Source organism: Silurus aristotelis (genome assembly GCF_946808225.1).
Source record: "Silurus aristotelis genome assembly, chromosome: 3".
Classification (NCBI taxonomy): domain Eukaryota; kingdom Metazoa; phylum Chordata; class Actinopteri; order Siluriformes; family Siluridae; genus Silurus; species Silurus aristotelis.
Genome location: NC_139576.1, coordinates 19,662,734 through 19,687,113, shown reverse-complemented (window position 1 = coordinate 19,687,113; position 24,380 = coordinate 19,662,734). Strand labels below are relative to the sequence as shown.

The 24,380-nt window shown below is 37.8% G+C and overlaps 1 protein-coding gene across 3 annotated transcripts in view; it reads left to right on the top strand.

Annotated features, from left to right (window-relative positions):
- mylka (myosin, light chain kinase a) overlaps positions 1-24,380 on the top strand; it is a 54,295-nt gene that overhangs the window by 8,307 nt on the left and 21,608 nt on the right. For 2 of the 3 annotated variants that reach the window (XM_083536671.1, XM_083536672.1), the window contains 13 exons: positions 579-735; positions 10,685-10,892; positions 14,471-14,516; positions 15,573-15,738; positions 15,856-16,021; positions 16,189-16,210; positions 16,420-16,970; positions 18,174-18,377; positions 19,212-19,346; positions 20,779-20,931; positions 22,265-22,402; positions 23,237-23,434; positions 23,818-24,064. In XM_083536671.1, coding sequence (XP_083392797.1) covers positions 583-735; positions 10,685-10,892; positions 14,471-14,516; positions 15,573-15,738; positions 15,856-16,021; positions 16,189-16,210; positions 16,420-16,970; positions 18,174-18,377; positions 19,212-19,346; positions 20,779-20,931; positions 22,265-22,402; positions 23,237-23,434; positions 23,818-24,064 — 2,387 coding nt within the window. In that variant the 5' untranslated portion in view covers positions 579-582. The remainder of the gene's footprint in view (positions 1-578; positions 736-10,684; positions 10,893-14,470; positions 14,517-15,572; positions 15,739-15,855; positions 16,022-16,188; positions 16,211-16,419; positions 16,971-18,173; positions 18,378-19,211; positions 19,347-20,778; positions 20,932-22,264; positions 22,403-23,236; positions 23,435-23,817; positions 24,065-24,380) is intronic. The other variant, XM_083536673.1, reaches the window with a different exon arrangement.

Genomic DNA, 24,380 nt, shown 5'->3' with positions numbered 1-24,380 from the left:
GAAAACACAGATACAAGCTGATAATACGTATTACCTTATCTGTTTTTCCGAGCCACAGAACTAAAAAAAAAGGGGCTCGTTTGTAGCTTCACCCTTTCAGCATGAAGCCAGTGCATTAAGCAGAAGTGTTCGTGTTTCAACTCCACTAACCTAAACTCTGTTTGTAATAACCAAAAGTAGGTGTGTAGAGTAAGTGGGATTAAACTGTAAACTTGCTTCCTGTTTTCCTGGCCATGGTCAACACTGGCTTGTTAATTAAAAAAATGTATTTAGAGTTAAACTTAGAGTAATTTACAAATTAGAAAATTATATTTCTTTCTTTCTGTAAAGCTGAATTGGGACCGTGTCCCGATAAAATTGAATTGAAAGGACGCACTACTGAAAACATGTTGAAATTGAGGTTTAATACACGTTAGACAAATGTGAGAGCAGACAAAATGAAACCAACATTTCCTTTAGGTGTAAACAAGTGTGCACTTGTGTCTTTTAACTGTACTTTCCTTTTAAATGACTTGTACACCTTTGCACTCCAGGAGATCTATAATGAAACCCTATTGTTTTTTTATTTTTATTTACAGAAATATGGGAGATGTGCAGCTGGTGACGAGTTCTCCCATGTCAAAGACCAGGATAACTTTGGGGAAGGTCTCTCTGAGTAATGAAGCTCCGACGTTCACACTTCCTCCCCGCAATGCCCGTGTCCCTCATGGAGGCACAGCTCGACTTGAGGGCAAGGTACGACTCCACTTAGCGCCACTTTCGAATCCTAGCATTTTTAAGTAATTCAGTACTTCATCAGTCAGTATCCTTTATCTGGCTTTGCTTAGCTGAGAGAGTAGGAAATTAAGTAAAGTTGCTTCACAGCTGCTCTAAATCTTTGAGTTTAAATAGTACAAAATATATTCTTTCATCAAAGTTTGTTTTATTTTATTAGCAATAAAAAAAAAACAGCTGTCATAAAATGTCCAGTATTTCTTGAACTAGATATAAAAGTAAAGCTATCATTTGAAAGAAGCAAACATATAAACAGTATGCATAGTTCATTTAGACACAATTTCTCACTTTAAAATGAATGTACGCATGGGAGTTATAACATGTGCCAGCGTATTAGGGCCACTATGGGATAAAAAAAAAAAAATGGAAAGGGCAGGACATTTCTGTTTTTTTTTAACCTCAGACTATTAAAACTAATATAATAAAAAATTATATTAAAACAACATATTTGCGATAAAAAATAGAAAATATGTATAAAATTCAAAATTTGGTATTTAAAACTCAAAAATCTGTGGGGGTTTGATTTCTATTAAGGAAGAAAACCACATATACACTTTGCAAGCTTGGGCAGACGTCACTTGTTTTGCATTACGCTTTGATTTGGCAACAATTAAATACTTATTTTAGCCCAGAATCACCAGATTATCATACTGGAAATTTCTGAGTGTAAAACTTTTTATTTTCTTCATGGAAATTTGTGTTGTGTTTTAAAATTGGAAATTTTGACTTACAAATTGAAAATTATAAGTTTTAAATTTATAATCAATACAGATTGGCTGTATAGTGGAGCAGGATGAGGTGAATTTGGGACACTTCTTTGCTGTCTCCTTCTCATACTGTGCGAATAAACACAGGATTTTGAAACAATAAAAGCCACTGCGTAAGCTGACTGTGTGTACAGTTCATGATCGAGAGCGAAAGAGAGACTCCATGGGAGCTGAGAGTGAAGGAGGAGAGATCTGAATTTCTATTGTCTTTACTTCTTAGACATTTTGTCAGAACGCATCCAGAGAAAAAAGCCTTACAGACAGACACTGTGAGCTCACACAACAGGAGATACTGGCAAGCCTCTTGCTTTCAGCAGCGTTCAAACTTTCAGTGCAAAGAGCAGCACAGTCTGGCGGTAATCAATCACTGAATCGCAATGCACCGCTGAACAGTTTTGCTTTTATAACGGCACGTGTTGCATTAGCGTTGCAATGAACATTAAGTACTTTTCAATAAAATGCCACATCACTTTTTTGTTAATTTATTTTCCTGTAACAGAAATGTCCTGTCAGGTTTTGTTTCTCTAAAAACCACAACAATTTGTCACCAATAAAATCACTGAATGAGAAAATATTTCTAACTGTTTATATTTACATGAATGTTGTGCAACATCAACAATTCAGGCTGGTTTCTGTTATTATTTATTTTATAGCAGCTACAGTATCTCACAAAAACGAGTACACCTCACATTTCAGCAACAATTGTATTATATGTTCTCAAGGGAAAATACTAATGAAATGAAACTTGGATATATTTGAGTGTAGTCAATATGCATCTTGTATAGAAGTACTGATTTACTGTCCTCTGCAAATAATTCAGCATACAGCCATTATTGTCTAAAGCAACAAAACAGTAAACTCTAAGAGAACGTGCCAAAACTGTTTCCAAAGTGTCAATATTTTGCTATCTTGCAATTCTCCACCTTCTTCCTGAGGATGCCCCACAGGTGCTCAATAGGGTTCAGGTCTGAAGACATACTTGGCCACTCAATCACCTTCACCTTCAGTGTCCTTAGCAAGGCAGTTGTTATCTTGGTGGTATGTTTCAGCCCCAGACCATGATGCTTCCACCACCATGCTTGACTGAAGGCAATACACAATTTTCTTGGTACTCCCTACCTAACACACACCATGCTGGACACTGTCTGAGCCAAACAAGTTAATCTCTGTGTCATCAGACTACAGGACATGGTTCTAGTAATTCATGCTCTTGGACAGGTTGTCTTCAGCAAACTGTTTGCAGGCTTTCTTGTGAGCCAGCTTCAGAAGAGGCCATCTAAAGAATAGCTGGCAGCACCCATGCGTCTGGGTTTTTTTATTTTTAAACCAGTTTCTACATCTGACGCAAAGCATGAGGGCTTAACTTCTTTGATCGCCCTTTGTGACCTCTGTATGACCCTGGACACTGTACTGTAGGTTCAGCTTGTTATCGATCTTCTTATAGCATCGGTCATCTTTGTGGAAAGCAACAATTCTAATTCTCAAATCCTCAGAGATTCTTTGGCATGAGGTGCCATGTTGACCATCCAGTTTTCAGTATGAGAGAATTGTACTCAAAGCACCACATTTTAACTGCTCTATTACAAGATACACACATTTGTATGGTCCTGTCGAACAGACAAAAACATGAATATGATGAACAGGATATGTGGCTTTGCATGGATACATGACATACAGCTTTTATCATTTAGGGTGTACTTTGTTGGCAGCTATATTTTGACAATTGCTGTATGTTGAGTAATTTTCAGAAGACACTTATTCTGTACTGCTGTACAAGCTGCACGTTGACTACTCTAAAATATATCCAAGTTTCATTTCAATAGTATTGTCCCTTGAGAAGATATAGTGAAATAGTTGCTTAAATGTTAGGGGTGTACTCATTTTTGTGAGAAACTTCATATCTTAGCAAAGCCCTTTGTCCTGAACACACTCCAGTGCAGAAAACCTTTGGAGTCACAAATCGTTGACATTTGTTCTATAAATATTCAGTAATCCTTCCTGCATAAATCCTTTTTGTTTAACATCAATGATTAAAATAATTTTTTTCTGATAAATAAACAGCCGTTACAGCAGTCAGCATCGTGTAGTGAAATCAAATTAATTAGGAATCTCTGATGTGCTACATTTTAAGTCAAATCTTTTACACTTTTGCCTGCGTTATATTTAAACAGACTTAGACATACCCCCCCCCCCACCCCACCCCTCACCCCAAACATACTGCCAAGGTAACTCAAGAAGGAGCCTTTGCATGGCTTACTTAATCTCCTGACTTGAATCCCAATTAAAATTTATTAGGGATTTTGAAATTATGAGCACACCAGAAGAAACCTCATTATTCAAGTGGAATTTAAGACAAGAAAACAACAAGGAATTTGTACCAATTGTGACAAGGACCAGAGTTAGTTTTTCTTCCAAACTTTAACAAAACAAAAAAAAAAGTCCCTTGTTGCAATGTGAGAAAGCAGGATGAAAATCCTATTGTTTATATGTGGCGTTTATGAATTTTTAATCCATGCTACGACGATACAGGAGCCAACTAAAAACTGCACTTTTCTATTTAATCAATCCAATATGGAGGAATCAAAACAAATGCCGTTTCACTTAATAGCAAATGTTAGGCCCTTTGTGGTTTTATTACGGCCCCTTGGTATACATCTTGGAAAATATAAATAAATATTTAAATTCTCTCCTACAGCTTTTTCCATAGTTGACCAGAAGACACCTGCCAGCAGGTCTGCGTTTATCATTAGCATTGAGCATTGCCTGCTAGCATGCTCTTACACCTAGCATCCAGACTCATCCCTAGCAAATCCATTGGATCTTAATTTTGTACAAGCTTTTACACCATTCTAATACCAAAATGGTCTTTCTTTTTTTTATTTACCCCTAAGCTCTCTCATTCTTAAGTCATTAACAATGAGGCAGCTGCTCACCATTTGGCTGAGATGAGGTAAAGGTTGAACTACTTGGCTTTCAGTCATTGACAGCAGGGGCTCTTTTGTTAGGGAACATGTTAAACAGAGCCAACATGGAAATGAGTACCTGATCCAATTGTTGATTGGCTACAATGAAATAGATAGATAGATTGATAGATTGATAGATTGATTGATTTTTGTCATTGCATAGTACGTGTACACAGCAATGAAATTCAGTTTATCCATTACCAGAAGTGCAAATAGAAGCAATTGTGTAAATTGACAAGTGCAGATAAATTTGCAAATATACACTGATCAGGCATGACATTATGATCACCAGTCTAATATTGTGTTGGTGCCCCTTTTGCTGGCAAAACAGTCCTGACCTGTCCAGCATTAACAGCATTAAGTTCTTCAGCAATTTGAGCTACAGGAGCTTGTCTGTTGGATCGGACCACACGGACCAGTCTTCACTCCCCATGTGCATCAATGACCCTCGGCCACTCATGACCCTGTCGCCGGTTCACCACTGTTCCTTCCTTGGATCACTTTTGATAAGATGCTGACCACTGCAGACCAGGAACAGCCCACAAGAGTTTTGGAGATGCTCTGAGCCAGTCGTCTAGCCATCACTATTTGGCCCATGTTCTTGTTATTAAAGAATTAGATTTCTACTGACCATTGAGCAGAATGTTGATTTTAAAAAACAAAGTAGCAAGATTGTTTTATAATTGTTATCTTTCCATACAAAAAAACCTCAAACTGTCCAGCTGCAGAAGAGAAATTTCGAATTGTTGTCTGGTAGATGGAAAGTTGGAGAGGACATTAAGCAGACAGTCCATTCAAGAAAAGTCTTTAGTAGCCATCAGTAGTCTGGACAAATCCAATTTCATTTTCAGGTTTAAAAAGTGAGCCCTGTCCATGACTACTCCCAGCAGACAGTCTGAGGCTGTAAATCCAACCTAAAACAACACTAAAGCAGCCAGAAACTTTTTTTTAAGTTCCTCCGCTCCTGCTGTTGTGTAGTTTTGCAGATGGACTGAGAAAACACCCAACTGTATCACTAAATGACAGGAGTTTGTGAGTAATCAGTCAGCTTGACAGTTGCTGAAGCAGCATTGCTTTGCCTTACATCAGTGTTATCCAGCCAAATTTGTATACCTCACTCCAGACTAAGGCCTGAATCCAATGCTAGCAGATTTTTTTTTTATATGCTTTTGATATTTTGACAGCAACTTATGACTGTCTTGAGAGCATTTGTAGCCAAGGAGTGTGTGAAAAAGTAATAAAAATGCAGACCTGGTAAACATTAGGCTACTCCTAAAAGACAGGTCTGAGGATAGAGATTCAAATACTTGTCTTGTGCTTCTTGCTTATTTGCTGTCCTCCTGTTTTTATTTTTTTTCTCCACTTCAAATGTTTCACAGCCCAAGTCATCCATTTAGCCTGTTTGCTTTGATGATCCGAGGCGAGCCAGATGTCTCTGTTTTGAGGCCTGGGTTGTATTCTAACTTTTGCAACAGATTTGATGTGGAAGGAATTCCTCAATAGGAATGTCCTGAAGTAATCAATATTTATTTATTTTTTTTAAGTAGTATTACAAGCTTTAAACTTTATTTCACATATCTTGATTTAGCAGTAAAATGATTTGGTGGAGGAAGAGTTTGTTTGCTTTGTCGGTTCCATGGCAATTCACCCAAAAGAGCATCTGAAAAGGTTTACTACGATGTTCAACTAAATACCACATGTACAAATACATTTTTGTCTGATTGATGGAGGAGAATGCAGAGTACCACAGATTTCATAGGAACAAATCTTGTCTGAGAACATATTAGACTGTGATCTAGCACTCTGGCAACAGTCAGGACACACAGGCACACAGATCTACTGAGAGGATACCCTGTATTTATTAAAATAGGTAAGATTATTAAAGTCAAAGGAAATGTTGGTAAAATTCTTCAAAGCTGCAAATCCAACAAAACATACTGCAACTCATTGTGACCACTGTTAAAAACAAATGTCATGTTTGTCACCCTGTTCTGTGTTCTTCAATAAGAAATAAATCGACCTAAAAAAGGGTAAAAAAAGTCAAACATCAGAGAGCAACTCAAATCTCATGTTACTTGATGTCAAAGATTTGTTTTACGACTTGACGCCTTCACAGATAAGACATCCAGTTAGGAGAAAGTGTGGCACTAAAATTCACAACTTTCCGCAAGAATGTGATGTAGCATAGTGTGCCAACTCCAAACAGTTACAGTAGCTTTTCTTTGGCAGTCTTTGCCTTAAAGAGAGCATGCTGGAGATTTTTGATACACTCCACATTTTTGCATTTAATCACAGTGGGCAGCATTTGACTACACTAGCCATATTATATGGGTGCAATTATTTTTGGAGACCTGAGTCTCACCTAAATTTACTGACCAAGTGGTGTTTCTCTTCTTGATCACTTCTGTTTCCTCCTAGGTTTCAAAAACATACTAGATCCTGGGTGTATTCTTAGGGGTACTCTTTGGCTTTTACAACGACTCTGAACAGTTTGCAGTGCTTACTGAAAGTCAGTCAGTGAGTGTGATTTTTTTTTTTTTAATGCTCCTTTAATGACACGTAGCCATTAAGCATAATTATAATCAAGGTCCTCCGTTACATCATTTGTTAATACTTTTAGGAGAACACGTAGTTTAATGAGCATGTAGACTAATCAGAGTCAGCCTGACAATTGCTGAAGCAGCATTTTCTGAACTTATGTAAGTTTTCTTCTTAAACCGTCTCAGGAAAAACTCCAGTCTAAAGCCAGGACCCAGCTCTTGGAGTGTTATTAGTATATGGTGGTGTGTTTCTCATAATGGAGTGTTTCGATTTGGTTATGTGCATGTATTATAAAGCAGGCTGAGTAAATAGTTTTAGGCAAGCTGTCCCCTGTGATAGTCTTTTTTATAGGCAGGTCTAAAAATACCTAAAATACTGGTCACTTTTTAATCTATTAATCTGCAGTCTCCTTATTCTCTGTGTCCTTTAACATATAGTGTTTATGAACGAGTATTACAGCAAAAATAGGTATGGATCCAGCTCAGGTGTTGCTTCATGCTTTGAGACTTTTTATTCATTGTGGACATTCTTCCAATATTGAGGAATTTTTAGTTCTGAATAAGCAAAGAGATGTGGGAGCTTTGCACCTCGTTTGTCCTTATCTCCTGACGTGTCCTTTCATTCCCTTTATTCTTCTTCTTTGCTTTCTCTGAGCCAGCTAAAGGCACTACCATGTTATATAATATACTATGCAGCCCTACTTTGAAGACTACATGAAGATTGTTGCTGTAAGAAATACTGCAAGGTATGCTGTTTGGAAAAAAAAAAACAGGATGGGACTTATTGGAAACATATGTGAAGGATTTCTTTCTCCTCTCTTCTCCTTTCTTCTCCTTTCCTCTCTCTTGTAATAGAATTGGATATAAATATATCATTTTATATGTTTCAGTCAAGTTTATTGCCACCCATGAGCAAGTTTTTGACATCTTATCACGTGACAGTTGACCATCTCAGAGGCTCTTTCTTCTGAGACAATTTCATGAAAATACAATTTCTGAAACATATTCTCCCAACAGTATGCCAGATGTTTTCACTATTGAATTGCATAGCAGTCACTGATCCTATTAATTAATTCCACTTGGCACATGAGGAGTTAGAAATTGTCCTTCAAGTTTATTGTTGTCTATAGTCTCCCTGCAGAAGACTCCTGTCTTTGGATTAACAGACAGCATTCTGTCCTTTTTTCCAGCTTTTTTAAGGCTTTGACAGTAAATAAACAGTAAAAAAAAAAAAAACCCAGCAACATCATGTTTTGTTCAGGGAGTTAAACAATATGACATCACAAGCCTTTATATGAATACAATGAGGAAAGTTATTTAGAAGGTGTTTAACAGATGTTTCGCTCATCACTGGACATATGGTTCGTTTATTATGAACGACAAAGCTGAAGTGTTAAAATGCTGTCGTATGCAGTCAGTCCTCGTGTCCTTATTGTTGCTTTGCACCAACTAAAAAAAACAGTCAAAAGACAATTCAAAAGCAAACTACAAAAATAAGAAATGTCATGTTTTTTTAGTAACATGTTCCTTCTGTTCCTCGTATGTCACAGCAATTTATCAACTCTTACTTTTTTTTTTGTTTTTTTTATATATACATTTATTCTTATATTTAATGTTGAACATTTTTTCAGCTATTTACCATATAGCCGCTATGTAACAGCTGTTCCCTCCTGTTGTATATATCTGTCTCCATGTTAAAAGGCAAAAAAATAATCATCTTGTGATGATCGCGAGACACTCTGAGAGCTTTAAGCTTGTCATGAAGTCTTTAAGATGGTAAAACATGTCTGACACTGGAGTCTCCTTCCAAAATGATGCATAAACATCTCAGATCTCACATTTTTATGGAGTTTCAGTGTAAATGTTCTCACACCCACAAAGAATGTAAACGGGTGTTTGTTTGTTTTGTTTTTTTTATTGTTTGTGTGCAATTTCATTTCAGATAAATCTCAGCAATTGTATCTGTGTCTTTATTTGTATCTCCTGGTGCATTGCTTTTCTTTGGCTTCCTCTGCATTTGCAGCCTCATTGCATTATACAACAATAGTTTTTTTTCTGCTCTCTCTTCCTCAGTCCATAGCATTAGTTCTTTCTGGTTGTGTAAAAGAAAAATAGGAAGAAAGGAAGTTCTTTATGTATACAAGCACATTTATTTTGTTGTTTTATTGTAGCTGGTTCTGAATGCTGCAGAATCCTTGGGGAACAGTGTTTGACCACAGTCTCTGACTCAAGGTCTGAGCTGGGTCCAGAGAAAGAAACATGAGAACTGTAACGCGAGCACATTAAGCAAATACCGCTGCCACTATGGTTTAATAAAGAGTTCAGACCTAATATTGCTTTTTTTGGGCAAATCGAAAGAGAACCTGGGCCTGTCTTAGTGAGGCAACTGGTGATTCAGTTAAAAACAAGACATTTGTTCTTGCTGTTGTGTGAGTAAGAAAGCAAAACACTTCACTTTATCTAAAAAAAATTTTTTGTTTTGAAACTTTTTTTTTTTTGTGGGGGGATCTGGAAAGTCATCTGGTATCATTCTGTTGTCTACATGCTGTCGAGACATGTTCATTTGTATTTTCGATCCGAAATTCATAGCAGCTGGGGTCAGCTTTTGTAGTTCTCTCTGTCTTCAGTCACTTGCTGGAAGTGCGCCTGTGCTGCGAGTGTGCTCCCCCCCCCCCCCCCCCAATATTCAGGGCTGCTGTGAGATGAGACTATGGCATGCCAAAAGATTTTGAGAATGCCTGAAAAGGAAAACTGTTCATCAAGGCATCTTATTAGATGTGGCCAACTGATTTGTAATGCTTGGTCGAGTTCTGAGACGTACAGGAATGAGTTTAGGGAAGTGACCTAAAACTAATGTGAGCCACTAAAATACTTAAGGGATTTTACAAAAAGAGATTAAGTTAAAAAAACTTGTAATTATGACAGGCAGCAGAATAAGTGCTTGCCATGTTTTCTAGCATTTGTTTTAATGATCAACCCGGAAAGACAACAAAGGGTTTGGTTCACATGCAGAAGATTCTTGGTAAGCCAGAAGATTTTTACTGGAATTGTTCAGAATTGCTGGCACGTTAGGGGGATTATAAAAGGATACAGAATGGGGAAAAGAAGGAAAGTAATTAGAGACTATGTTGATGGGAATGCATTTGAAGGACAAATTGTCTCCTTAGCATCAGCATGCACAGGAATCAGGAAACGAAGCGGGAAGTGGAGACAGGGAAAACTCTCTCAGCAAGTGTGCTGGTGTTGATAATCAGTAACTTGGTGGTTAATAATGAAGGCTGCTCTTATCATCACTATCTGAGTGGAACTGAGCTTGTGTACTGTGCCCTGGGCCAGTGTGGACTGGGAGCTGATTATGTTGGCAACAGTGCTGTCTTTCATTCTGCACTGTTTTAATTACGGGCCTCACATACAGGCTGTTCACACACCCAACAGCTTCCTGTGCATGTACTGTAATATTTGTTTTATTTTTTTGGTGTTACAGTAAATGATTCTTTGATAATGTCCATTGTTTAGTTAATTTTTTTTTTATGAAATCCTACTTGCACATCTTTTTTGTAATGTTTTTGCTTGGGGCTGTTTGTGTGCGTAATGTTTGTGTGTTTGTATGTAGATGATGATGATTTCTGTGTTTCTAAAGGTGCGTGGTTCGCCTGAAACGCAGGTGTGTTGGTTCCGTAATGGAAAGGCTGTGATCGCTGGTGGCCGATACTCAATGGAACAGAGTGCTCGTGGAACCTTTAGCCTGGTGGTTGAAGGCGTCCAGGAAGACGATGCAGGACGTTACACCTGTGAGGCTATAAACGATGCAGGAACTCGGCAGATTACAGTAGACATCATAGTGGAAGGTACGTTATGACCTTCATTTGATTTTATGCAACTACAATTCCGATGCCTATGTGAATTTTAGGGCAGTAGGTATCGCATGACCTTAAATTATGTTTGTTGGTCAAAGACTTATGAAGTTTGTATTTTTCATTTGCATTTATTTTCACATTTAAACCTATCAGGCATCACTTTATGGCCACTGATCAGGCATAATATTATAATTACCTGCCTAATATTGCATTGGTCCCCCTTTTGCCGACAAAACAGGGCTGACCTGTCGAGCATTAACAGCATTAAGTTCTTGTTGAGCAACACGAAGCTCTTCTGTTGGATCAGACCACACGGACCAGTCTTCGCTCCCCACATGCATCAATGAGCCATGGCTGCCCATGACCCTGTCGCTGGTTCACCCCTGTTCTTTCCTTGGACCACTTTTGATAGATACTGACCACTGCAGATGGGGGAACAGCCCACAAGAGCTGCAGTTTTGGAGATGCTTTGACCCAGTTGTCTATCCATCACAATTTGCCACCTGTCAAACTCACTCAAATGCTTACACTTGCCCTTTTTTCCTGCTTGTAACACATCAACTATAGGACAAAATGTTCACTTTCTGTCTAACATATTCCACCCACTAACGGGTACCTTGATGAAGAGATTATCATTGTTATTCACCTCAACTGTCATAATGTTTAAATTTCATAATATTATGCCTGATCGGTGTATATTATTTCTCAGCCATCAGTTACCCAGAGCAAGAAAAGAAAATGAAGATGAATTCATTTTCTCCCCCTTTGAACTACATTGAAAAATACAATCATTTGCATTGTTTATTAGGTAAAAGGAAATGTTTTGGCCTGGATTATGCTTTGGTAAACTGATGTACAGTGGGTACGGAAAGTATTCAGACCCCCTTAAATTTTTCACTCTTTGTTATATTGCAGCCATTTGCTACAATCATTTAGGTTCATTTTTCTTCCTCATGAATGTACACATAGCACCCCATATTGACAGAAAAACACAGAATTGTTGACATTGTTGCAGATTTATTAAAAAAGAAAAACTGAAATATCACATGGTCCTAAGTATTCAGACCCTTTGCTCAGTATTTAGTAGAAGCCCCCTTTTGCTCTAATACAGCCAGGAGTCTTTTTGGAAAAGATGCAACAAGTCTTTCACACCTGGATTTGGGGATCCTCTGCCATTCCTCCTTGTAGATCCTCTCCAGTTCTGTCAGGTTGGATAGTAAACGTTGGTAGACAGCCATTTTTAGGTCTCTCCAGAGATGCTCAATTAGGTTTAAGTCAGGGCTCTGGCTGGGCCATTCAAGAACAGTCACGGAGTTGTTGTGAAGCCACTCCTTCATTATTTTAGCTGTGTGCTTAGGGTCATTGTCTTGTTGGAAGGTGAACCTTCGGCCCAGTCTGAGGTCCAGAGCACTCTGGAGAAGGTTTTCGTCCAGGATATCCCTGTACTTGGCCGCATTCATCTTTCCCTCGATTGCAACCAGTCGTCGTGTGCTTGCAGCTGAAATACACCCCCACAGCATGATGCTGCCACCACCATGCTTCACTGTTGGGACTGTATTGGACAGGTGATGAGCAGTGCCTGGTTTTCTTCACACATACCGCTTAGAATTAAGGCCAAAAAGTTCTATTTTGGTCTCATCAGACCAGAAAATCTTATTTCTCTGTTTTTTAGCAAACTCCATGCGGGCTTTCATGTGTCTTGCACTGAGGAGAGGCTTCCGTCAGGCCACTCTGCCATAAAGCCCCGACTGGTGGAGGGCTGCAGTGATGGTTGACTTTCTACAACTTTCTCCCATCTCCCGACTGCTTCTCTGGAGCTCAGCCACAGTGATCTTTGGGTTCTTCTTTACCTCTCTCACCAAGGCTCTTCTCCCCCGATAGCTCAGTTTAGTCAGACGGCCAGCTCTAGGAAGGGTTCTGGTCGTCCCAAACGTCTTTCATTTAAGGATTATGAAGGCCACTGTGCTCTTAGGAACCTTAGGTGCAGCAGAAATTTTTTTGTAACCTTGGCCAGATCTGTGCCTTGCCACAATTCTGTCTCTAAGCTCTTCAGGCAGTTCCTTTGTCCTCATGATTCTCATTTGTTCTGACATGCATTGTGATCTGGAAGGTCTTATATAGACCGGTGTGTGGCTTTCCTAATCAAGTCCAATCAGTTTAATCAAACACAACTGGACTCAAATGAAGGTGTAGAACCATCTCAAGGATGATCAGAAGAAATGTATAGCAGCTGAGTTAAATATACGAGTGTCACAGTAAAGGGTCTGAATACTTAGGACCATGTGATATTTCAGTTTTTCTTTTTAATAAATCTGCAACAATGTCAACAATTCTGTGTTTTTCTGTCAGTATGGGGAGCTGTGTGTGCATTAATGAGGAAAAGAAATGAACTTAAATGATTTTAGCAAATGGCTGCAATATAACAAAGAGTGAAAAATTTAAGGGGGTCTGAATACTTTCCGTACCCACTGTATGTATGTGAACCCTATTTGGATGAATAGTGTTCATTCCATACAGGAATCCCTGAGTGTTTTCCAGGAACAGTCAGGTTAATGAATTTCCACACTAAGTCATGCGAAACAGGTTTGGCCAGAGTCCCAAACTTAATTTATATTACTTTAATTAAAGCAAGGCTTTATAACAACACATATTATAATTTCATTAAAAAAAAATTTTTTTCACATACACAATCTTACAGAGTACTTTTTTTTTACTTTTTTTACTTTTTTTTTTTTTTACTGTCCAACATGTAAATAGAAATACTATATAAAGTATAACAGTATAAGGTATAACTAAAAATAAAAAAATATAGATAGATAGATAGATAGATAGATAGATAGATAGATAGATAGATAGATAGATAGATGGATAGATGGATGGATGGATGGATGGATGGATGTGACAGAATATCTTGTATCTCCTCACCTCTTCTATGGACTTTGCCTTAACTGACCCATAATATTTGTATACCACAATGTCAAGGAACACAAATATTCAGATATTTGGGTTCTAAATTCCATTCTCTGTGTCCATGTGGTATTCAGTACTAATGGCTCTTCTATGTCATTGATTTCAAATTAGCCAGTGGACTATAATTACCGAAGGAAACTGTTGAACGGAAATGGCATATTTGCAAAACCAACATTTCTGCCTGTCCCGCTTGGATCATTTTTTCTTCTTCCACTAAGATCTTGTTCTTCCACATCCTTCTTCCTTCACATTCACATTCCATCCCAAATGCTCCAACAGCTGTGTCTGTGCTTTCACCAACATAATGCGTTTCATACTGACTTTACATTAGGCATGAAATAGACGCATGGCACACAGTATATATCCTGCATCAGTGTAAACACACCCGTGACCTCTGGACAACATCTGTGTTCATTTATGAACCATAAACACTAAAGCCACTTAGATGTATTGGATGCAAAGGGAAGCATATGGGGTGATGCATGGTTTCTTTAACTGGTAGCACACACAACGTTCTTGAGATTGGGAGAGAAAGTGTGTGTGTGGGTATGTGTGTGTATGTTTTCTATGCAACTGGTATTTTTCATCTATTCACACAGACAATGCAGTCAAGAAATACAGCCTTCCCTCAGCCAGTAAACCAGGGTAAGCATTTAGTTTGGTGTAAATATTATAAGCCTGAGTTTGCATCCATTGTCACATAGTATTATGTATGTAAATATAACCCAAAATTTCTTTTTGAGGTTTGCCATTTTTGACAAAAATCATGTAGAAGATGATAATCATCAAAAATAATTTTTTATAACATCATACTGTGAAAGATCAAAAGCAATATTTGAATATTGCATATTTAAAGGTATTTATTATACAGTAAAATGGCCAGTTTTTCATGTATGACAGAAGCAAGGGAAGAAGCACACTTTGATCCTCAAATCTGATTGGTGATCAGATCTTTTTTTTTTTTTTTTTTTTTTTTTTTTTTTTTTTAATGAAGCAGCTCCTGCAGTAGTGTTGGCAACTCGAGTTTATATTGATCTACTTGTTTTTTTTATGATTTTAATACATTTATTGTTTTAATAGCAATTGCTGACCAAGGCGTGTGTGTTGGATGGTCCATATAAAGTTAACTTTTTAAGTATGAACTATTCTGTTAGAAAATGTTTATTTTTGGAAGGAGTGTCCCATTTCAGCACTCTGTAACTACCCGAGGTAAACAGGATGCCTTTTGTATATTGTTTGTAATGTAATGCTTGATACATTTTTGGCTTCTTAGCCAAAAGAGATAAAAAATAAATAAATAAATAAACATTCAATGGTGTGTTTATGATCTTAGTGATAACAGGGATTATAAAAAATATATATATAAACTTCAGAATGGTGTCACACCACATTGTTGTTGATTTTATTATTATTTTTACCCTCTAAAAGTTAGATTTATTTATTTATTTTATTTTTTTTGCTGTTGTCACATACATACATACTACATTTTATAATAGGTTTTTATTAAAAGGTCAAATTTCCAGATAACATGCATAGATTTTATTTTGATGTTCTGTAAAGCTGCTTTGAGACAGTGTCTATTGTGGAAAGCGCTATAGAAATAAACTTGAAACTGAACTAATTACACAAGCCTAAATACCAAATTTGTTGTGAAATGAATAATGATTAATCTTCTGTGGTATTGTCATGTTTTGACTCTAGTGGTCGCATAGGTCTCCCTGCAGTAGAGAACAGACCCAGCATCTGGGGTGAAAGTCCTCCAAAGTTTGTAACCAAGCCTTCTCGTCTCTACCTGAAGATTGAACAGACTGGCAAGTTCTCAGTTAAGATTACAGGACGCCCCCAACCACAGATCCAGTGGTTTAAGGTAAAAGCCCAGACTCTATTTTTTCTACCTTACTTTACAGAGAATGAAATAGAAAGGTACAGCTATTTGTTTTCTGATATATGATATATGATATATTCTCTATATGGACTATTACAGGGGGATAAGGAGCTCCAGTGTTCAGATCATTACAGCATGTTTGAGAGGTCAGGGCTGCACTTCCTGGAGATTAGGGCTGCACATGCAGAAGATGCTGGGACATACACATGCCTGCTGTCTAACAATGCAGGCAAGGCCTCTGCTACAATAGAACTCATTGTTCAAGGTATTATTTTATTGTAACCAAGTCTGCTTTTCATCTGTAAAATTATTATTATTATAACATTATTGTGGTATCAAGTCCAATGTGAGTATCCAATGGTGTTTTGCTGTAATATCACTGTACAGTCAAATTTTGGGCTCCTGTACAAAAATTTCTTTAATTTCATTCAGGATCTGACACAGATGCTGACATGTAAGTTTATTTCAAATGCATTTTTATCAAAAAATTAATTCATTTACCTTAATATTAGTATATATCTATGTGTAAATTGATCTATATACTGTAACTTAAGTTTTGTCTAAATATCGTCAGCTATGTATTTATTGTACAGATTATTTAAGCATTGTAGACGCCTAGTCTGTTTGCTTTCTTCAAACTTTTGTTTCTCTTTCTCTAAACAGCAGCAAATCTTCAAGTCATGATCTCCCAAAATCAGTGGCCACTACTGCAGTTCAGCATAAAAGTAATGGTGTTACGTGTGATCCAAAATCTGCCAACGCATCCACACGTAGTGTAAACACAGATACTCACATAGCAACCAGTATCACCACAGCCATTGAAGTCAGTCCAGTAACCATGCCCCAGGTCGAAAAAAATGCTGTTTTTTCAACCCTACTCACCTCTATCGAATCAAAAGATGAGAGGCTCTCAGCTGGTCAACAGAGGTCATCTACCTCTATAACCATTAAGAGTCAACAGGCCAGGAAAAGCAATTTTGAGTCCAGCACAAAGCTGACAGGGCAGGTTGTGCAGAGGAAAGACTCAGATATTACAAGATGTTCAAGAAGGAACTTGGTTCCTGCAGCGGTGGAGTTTAGCAGAGACACAAAGAGGATGACTAGAGAATCTCGAGAGTCTCCAGTGGAGGCTCTGGGAAGTCCTCCCAGCTTTGATGTACAGCCGCAAAGCCAGGAGGTCATGCAAGGAACTAAAGTGATATTCAAATGCCAAGGTAAGCATGGTGAGCTTTCTATTACATTAACGCTAATATTTGAGTTAATTCACTAGTTAGCAATGATTCACACCATCACTTTGTCAAGCACCTGTTAAAGAATCTTCATGTAGTAAATAAAAGATCTCGACCTAGTAGAAGCGACTAAGATTATTGTTCTTTTGTATTCACGAGGCCAAGCATTTCAAACCGTTTGGTAAAAAGGTGTACTGTACAAGCCGCTACTTTTTTCCCACGCTTTAAAACCTGCGGCTTATTTATGAATTTTTAACGGGTTTTTCCCGGTTTCACAGACTTCAAGCCAAAAAACTGAGCCCCATAACATTAGACCAATGAAATTTCCAAACGGAAACGAAAAAACGCACCTCACCCGTGTTCTGAGCTGCACGGCATCGGGGGGAAAAATTTTTTTTTTTAAACGCACGACGATGCCAAAAGATAAACTCCCGAGAGAAATAGTTGTGAAAGGAAGGAGGAAGACAGTGAACAATGACTTTACAACTAGCCGTTGTAGCGCGTTGAGTCTGGGTGAAGGGAGGGCTCGCTAACTCCAGTTGCAACAGAAATCATATAAGCACAGACAGGTTTCCAAAACTCGTGCTTTTTTATTTTGCTTGGCAACAGTGTTACGGGTTAGTCAAAGAAACTTAGAAATGAGCATCAGAAAATAATAAGGACATATTCCTCGGTCTTGCACACATGCAGTAATACCGGTAAAATGCGGCGGCAGGCTGTTCCCAAAATGCCGCTCTGCTCTTAAAGGAGCCACAACATATTTCACCCGTTACACCGTGTAACAGGCACTGTCTTTCGTTAAAGCCTGTGTAAGTTCATTAGTTTCAATGTAGACAGGTGCGGCTTATTTATGTTAAAAAAAATAAAAATTTTTGTCAAATTCAGTGGGTGCGGCTTATATATGCGCTTTATAGTCCGGAAATTACAGTACTCTCTGTAGCGTGTTGTTTTCAGAACTCATTTTCCGTATTTATTTTGGAATTCAATACTCTAGCAGTTTATAATTGATAAAAAAAATTTGTTTATTGTTCAGGTTTGGTACTTAAGTTGAATGCAAAGATTATTAAAATTTTTGGTATAATAATAATAATATTAATAATAATAAAAAAACTAATGTTGCAGTAGTGAGGGTTTTATCGAATGTTTCTCTTTTATATTGAGTCCTGTTATATTATTTTGTGTCCTTAGTAACTAGTTGGCCAGTGTCCACTGTGAGCTGGGTTAAAGATGGTGCAGTGCTCAGGCTCGGAGCAGGTATCAGCATTCAGCAGGAGGACAGTCTGTATCTTCTGTGTGTGGAGAAAGTGCAGAAAACAGACGCAGGACATTACAGCTGCACCGCCACGAACAGCAAAGGAAAAGCTACCTGCAGCTGGACTCTTACTGTAAAGAGTAAGTGTGTACATCTGACTAATGGTGTATAACTCAGTTCCTCAGTTCTTCTAGTGTTCTTGTGGGTTTTATACTACATTCCAAAAATATGTTGGGATTGGGAGCTCTAAAGTGCCCCTAAGTGTGTGTGTGTGTTCTGTGTGTGTGTTCTGTGTGTGTGTTCTGTGTGTGTGTTCTGTGTGTGTGTTCTGTGTGTGTGTTCTGTGTGTGTGTTCTGTGTGTGAGTTCTGTGTGTGTGTTCTGTGTGTGTGTGTGTTCTGTGTGCATGTGTGACTTCATCTACATCGCTTTCTGTGCTACTGCACCTGTGCATGCCTGAGTGCGTATTTGTCTGCATCTCCCTGCTTACCCTGAGCAGGATAGAGTTTTACTGAAGTTTAAATATGGAAGTATTTTTTGAGGTTTTGTGTGCTAGATCATAAACTATTTCAGACTGCCTCTGAAGGATAGACAGACAGAGAAAAGGACATGGCTGCTTGCTCAGCAATAATTGCAATAAAATTGGATGAGATTTCAATGGAAAAGTTGGCAGAACTGATTTTGGAAAAAAAGACATGCACTATATGCTTTATTCCAGAGCCGTTTGACCCAATAAAGGCATGGTTTCTTTTTTTTTATCATAATCTGACTGCATACCTTAGTTAGAGCATGTGCTTTTATTTTCATATCTCTCACTGAGCCTAGCTTACGTCTCATTCTTGGAGAAGCTTTTTACTTCACGTTGATATTTTGAGAAACATTAGAGCAATTCTGCCACCTACTGGTAAATCTATATGGTCTGCTTTGGATTTTTGTTTGATAACACTATCAACGTGTGTGCGTGTGTGTGTGTAGGTCTGCGTTTAGAAGGTAAAGCTCCAGTGTTTCTCAGTGCTCTAAAAGGCTGTGCTATAACAGAGGGACAGAGCATCAGTCTGCAGTGCTCAGTGGAAGCCAGACCCCAACCCACAATCTCCTGGCTGCTCAATGGTAAGAATTTACAGAACTTCCTTAAGAAAAAAAACATGACTTATAATATATTATAATTTTGTAATTTTGGTTACTATTTGGTTATTATAATTTTGGTTACTGATAAGTTTTTGTGTAAGTTACTGATATAGTACACTTTCTAGCCAACAGAGGGCAGCACTGTCACTATATTACTTATATTCTCCTTAACAGTGCTGTCTGTATTTCAGAAATATTTATGAGTAGTGTGTGTATGACACAGTGGGGTTTTAACAATATTGTAGAGTGTATAACTTCACCTCAGCCATACATAATATTTTACTTATAATAATGGTTCGATCAGCTAAAAACAATATTGATGGAAACGATTACCTGTTCAATATTACAACAAATAAGTACATTATAAATGTAGAAATTACCAGGTTTTTGGTAACCCCCTGTACATTCCCATTGAGAAAGTAATATGTTTTAACAATATTGAAAAGTGTAAAACTTCACCTCGGCTCTTTGCTAGGCTTAGAATACCTTCTCAAACTCAGGTGGACATAAATGTGTGCATCAGTCAATGTTTTGTGTTTATTTACAGTCTTAAACTGCAAATGGCTTGGATTTGTAAATTATTAAAAAAAAATAATAATACAATGAGTGCAGACAAAAATAGTGTGCATGTCTCTGTATGTGTATCCCACAAGCCCTTGTTGTGTCTTTTATCCATCCCAGTCTGTTGTGTAATATATCATGCAAAAATGTGCTGATTTTATCTGTTGACTCTGGAAAAACGGTAGTTTAGGGCTTTTTGTTGATCCCTGATTAGATCCCTCCCATCAGAATGCCATATTTAAACCAAAATGTGGCTCAAAAGTTGTATAAACTAAAGCGTACATTACTTACTGAAAGCTTATTGACTGAAAGCTCACTGCACAGTGCAGCTGCTTTGCTCCAATGTGGTTCCTTTTTCAGTTGATGTATAAGGATTTCGTAAAATTCTTTTCATAAAAACTTGTCACTCAAAATGAGAATTAGTATTTAGGAAAAGCAACCGAATAGTTTTCAGCCTGTTTGGGAAGCTCCTTTATGAAGCTGTTTGGAACGATGTCCAGCTTGTGCAAAGCATTAAAAGGGAGAGGTGTTATAGCAGATATTTAAACAAGAAGAAAAGAAATGGAAATATCAAAGAATTTAGAGGTTACCATAACGTGGATTTTATGAATTAAAATGGTACTTATAATAATGGTTTGATCATTAAAGAACAATATAGATGGAAAATGATCACCTGTTCATTAATACAACAAATAAGTACATGATAAATGATAGTTTCATTGAGAAATTATCAAGTTTTTGGTAACCCCCTGTACATTCCTATGGAGGAAGTAATATGTTAGTGAACAACTGCACATATGTGGTTAATTTTAATTTCTCTCCCCCCCCCCCCCCCCCCCCCTCTCTCTTTCAGACAAAGCAATCGTATATGGAAACTCTGTATTTGATGGTGTTCAGGCCCAGTTCATTGTACAGGATCCGGTGTGTGCTGATGAAGGCTTGTACTCCTGTGTAGCCGAGAATGAGCATGGGCGTGCGGTGTGCACTGCCCGAGTGCTGGTTAAAGGTATGAGAGCGTTGTTGCCTGTCTCACTGTAATACCACTGACAGAATTTAGCTTAGCTTAAAATTTCTACAGTATCCTGACTTTGGTTTTGATATGAAAGGTATGAATTCATTGAATGGAGCTGATCCTTTTCATATCTTTTATGAAATGTCTCCTACTGGTTTTTTTCCTCTGCAAAAAACATAACAAAAAAACTTTCTACAATGGAGAGCGAGAAAATAAAAACAATTCTATATTATTTTGTCAAGGCTTAAGATATGAGCTTTGACTTTACTTCAACACTCCAATGACTGTGTGTTCTAGATTAAAAGAACAGCTGCTTTCTGTGCTCTTGCTTGTATTGCTGCTGTCAGTGAACTGCACTGTGGCAAAGGTTCAACATTGATGCGAGTTAAAAATGTGAAATACCAGCGTTTTCCCACACAGACATGGCTGGAACCGATAGGCCAGTACTCCCTGTCCTTCTGAAGGACCGCTGTGGAGAGCAGCCAGTAATACCGAGGAGAACGAAGTAATAAGAGATAATAATAGGTTGCTTTTTTTTTTTAGACAAATTGCACATACGCACAAATAAATATACATATTTATCATTAATCACCAGCCGGCATTTCAGCTGTGTATAGGGAAAGCAAGAAGGAGTTAGCCATGATAACAGTAAGGGAGGCTGCAGGAATTCAATAGTTGTTATCTTTGGAAAGGATTGGCATTACTTTGTGTACATAGTGATGGGGGTATAAATATAATCCTACAACCCCAATTGCAAAAGCTTTTGTTTGGGATACAGTGATTGGCAAATTTCATAAACCTATATTTTACATATCAAATGTTTAAACTAATGTAAATCTAAATCGTTTTAAGGTGGAAAAATGTTTCAATTTGAGAGCTGCAACAAGTCAAAAAAAAGTTTGAATGTGGCAACAAAAGGCTGGAAAAGTAAAGTGCTCAAGGGATAAAAGCAAAATAAATAAATAAATTGAACAGCCATGTTCTTCGGGCTCCCAGGTTGCACTGTGTTAAAAACAGGCAGGATTTTCTTCAAGGAAATCACTGCATGATGTTTCTGCAAGCCACCGCTCTGTTATTTCTCTCATCCATTATGCTTCCATAGACTCCTCAGGTTTGTTTTAGTTCTGCAGATGCTGGATCTCTTAGCTGCTCCCATACGCAGATATCTCAGAGTAGAAGAACATGGTCTGATTACATGTTAATGTTGATGGAACTGCATGACAAAAGAGGACAACAAAAGAATGGCTTGTATTGAAGTACATGTATCGATCATTTGTGCAGTCTCTTCAAAAAAAAAAGAAAAATCAAATTTTTCTGTGGTTTTCAGCCAAGTCACATGTTAAAAGATCAGTTGCTGTGCCAGTCTCAGAACAGAACAGACTCTCTGCTCCAGTGTTCCTAAAGGAACTGCATGATTTAAGGGTCATGGATGGCAGCCAGGTTACCATGACTGTGGAGGTGACTGGTAAGAGACATTTTTTTTCTCCTTGCAATGCATTCTCACTTCTATGTGTGCCTTCTGCACATCACTAGGTTCTTAAATCAATTTCATTCATTTATCTTCAATAACTGCTTCATTATAATTAGGATGAAAAGAGATCCAGAGGAGGAATAGTCCCTGGATGGTTTGCCAGTTCATTGCAGGGTACCATGAAACTACGCATTCACACAGTCAGTCACACTTAGAGGCAGTTTGATGTAATCAGCTCACTTTCTGATGGAAAGCTGGAGGAAACACAAGAAAACAAATAGGAAAAAAACATAAGAGAAACTCTGCGCAGACAGAAACCCGAAATCAGGATTGCACCCGAGTGCTGTGTGGCGACAATAATGTTCCTTTCATTTATAATATCATATAACGATTACAAATACAACAAAGTCTACCGATGATTTCTTTTATTTCAACGTTTTCTTCTATATCTTGCTTTTGTATTCATAATGTAAATGTGTCTTGTGGTTCTGAATGTTTTATCTGTGTTGTTTTGCTAACGTTTCCTCTAATCTCCCCTATGACTTTTTGTTTGGAATGTGCAAATGCTTTTCCTCTCCGGGTCCTTCCTGTGCATCAACCTCTAGAGGAGATACACTTCTGGGAAATATCACAAATTTCTTACATACTGTACAATAACGCAAGGGCTGAATTGGAAGCAATGTTGGCTTCAGTAACAAAAATCTATATTCCTATAATTTAATAAAATGCAGTACTGGTTATATCAGTCCTATTTCAAATATTCAAAATAACAAGGTGACCTGCAGTGTCCTTTGACCTATCTGAATGTGGTGCTGATGTGGTGTTTAGGACATCCTGCTCCAGAGGTGCTCTGGCTACAAAATGGGAAGGAAATTCAAGAGTCTGAAGACTTCCACTTTGAGAGCAAAGGCAATCAGTACAGCCTCCTGATACAGGAAGTGTTTCCAGAAGACACGGGTACATACACTTGTGAGGCGTGGAATGAGGCAGGGGAAGCTCGGACTGAAGCATTGCTCACTGTGCAAGGTATTGATCAGTGTTCTTTATTGCTAATTTTTAATGCAGCAACTAGTAATAAAAAGGGTGACTTTTATCTGAAATAAAGAGAGGCATCAAGACTGCGATCTCTGTTTACTCATTCAAGTTACATGTGTTGTATTAAGCCTGCAGGAGGTTAAAGATTAAAACAGACATGTATTTGATGTTCTGCAAAACATTTACTGTATGGCAGTCATTCATTTTAATTAAATTTTTAGTAATATCAGTTATGGTGAGGTATCATAAAAAAAGAATAAGTAAAACAATAACTGGGAATATGTGGAACTGGATATAATTCTGTTGGAATTGAGTGGAAGTGGACCTTAAATGCTGTAAGATTTGTGCCCTAATTGTGTTTGTGTGTATTTCAGAGCCCCAGGATGGTGTACAACCATGGTTCATCACAAAGCCCAAGTCTACCACAGTGTATAAGGGCCAGCATGTTCTGCTTTCCTGTGCTATCGCAGGAGACCCCTTTCCAGAGTTCCTCTGGATGAAAGATGGACAGGTGGTGTCCTCCGGGCAAGACTTTGAGGTGTTGCAGAAGGAGGATGTAGTTTCGCTGCTTATCAGGAGAGTGAAAGCTCATCATGCTGGAAACTACGAGATCCTTCTAAAGTACAAGCTCTTTTTTTGTGAATGTCTTGTAAATGTTATCCCTGATAAATCTTTCAGTAAGCAAAATCGATAAAATGACAAAAACCAGTCAGGTCAGGTCACTTTCTGTGACACAAGAGGCAATTGATATGTACATTTATGGATTTATATTGTGTTTTGTACGATTGTGGTGAGGGAAATAATCAGTTTCAGTTCTGAAGTTTAAAACATAAAAGCGGTCGATGACGTTTTCACTTCTTTTAAATGTAAAGCGAAGAAAAAAAAGTCTGTTCATGTTCACATTTCCAGTTCTGTATAATGTTGTGCTACTTCTCTC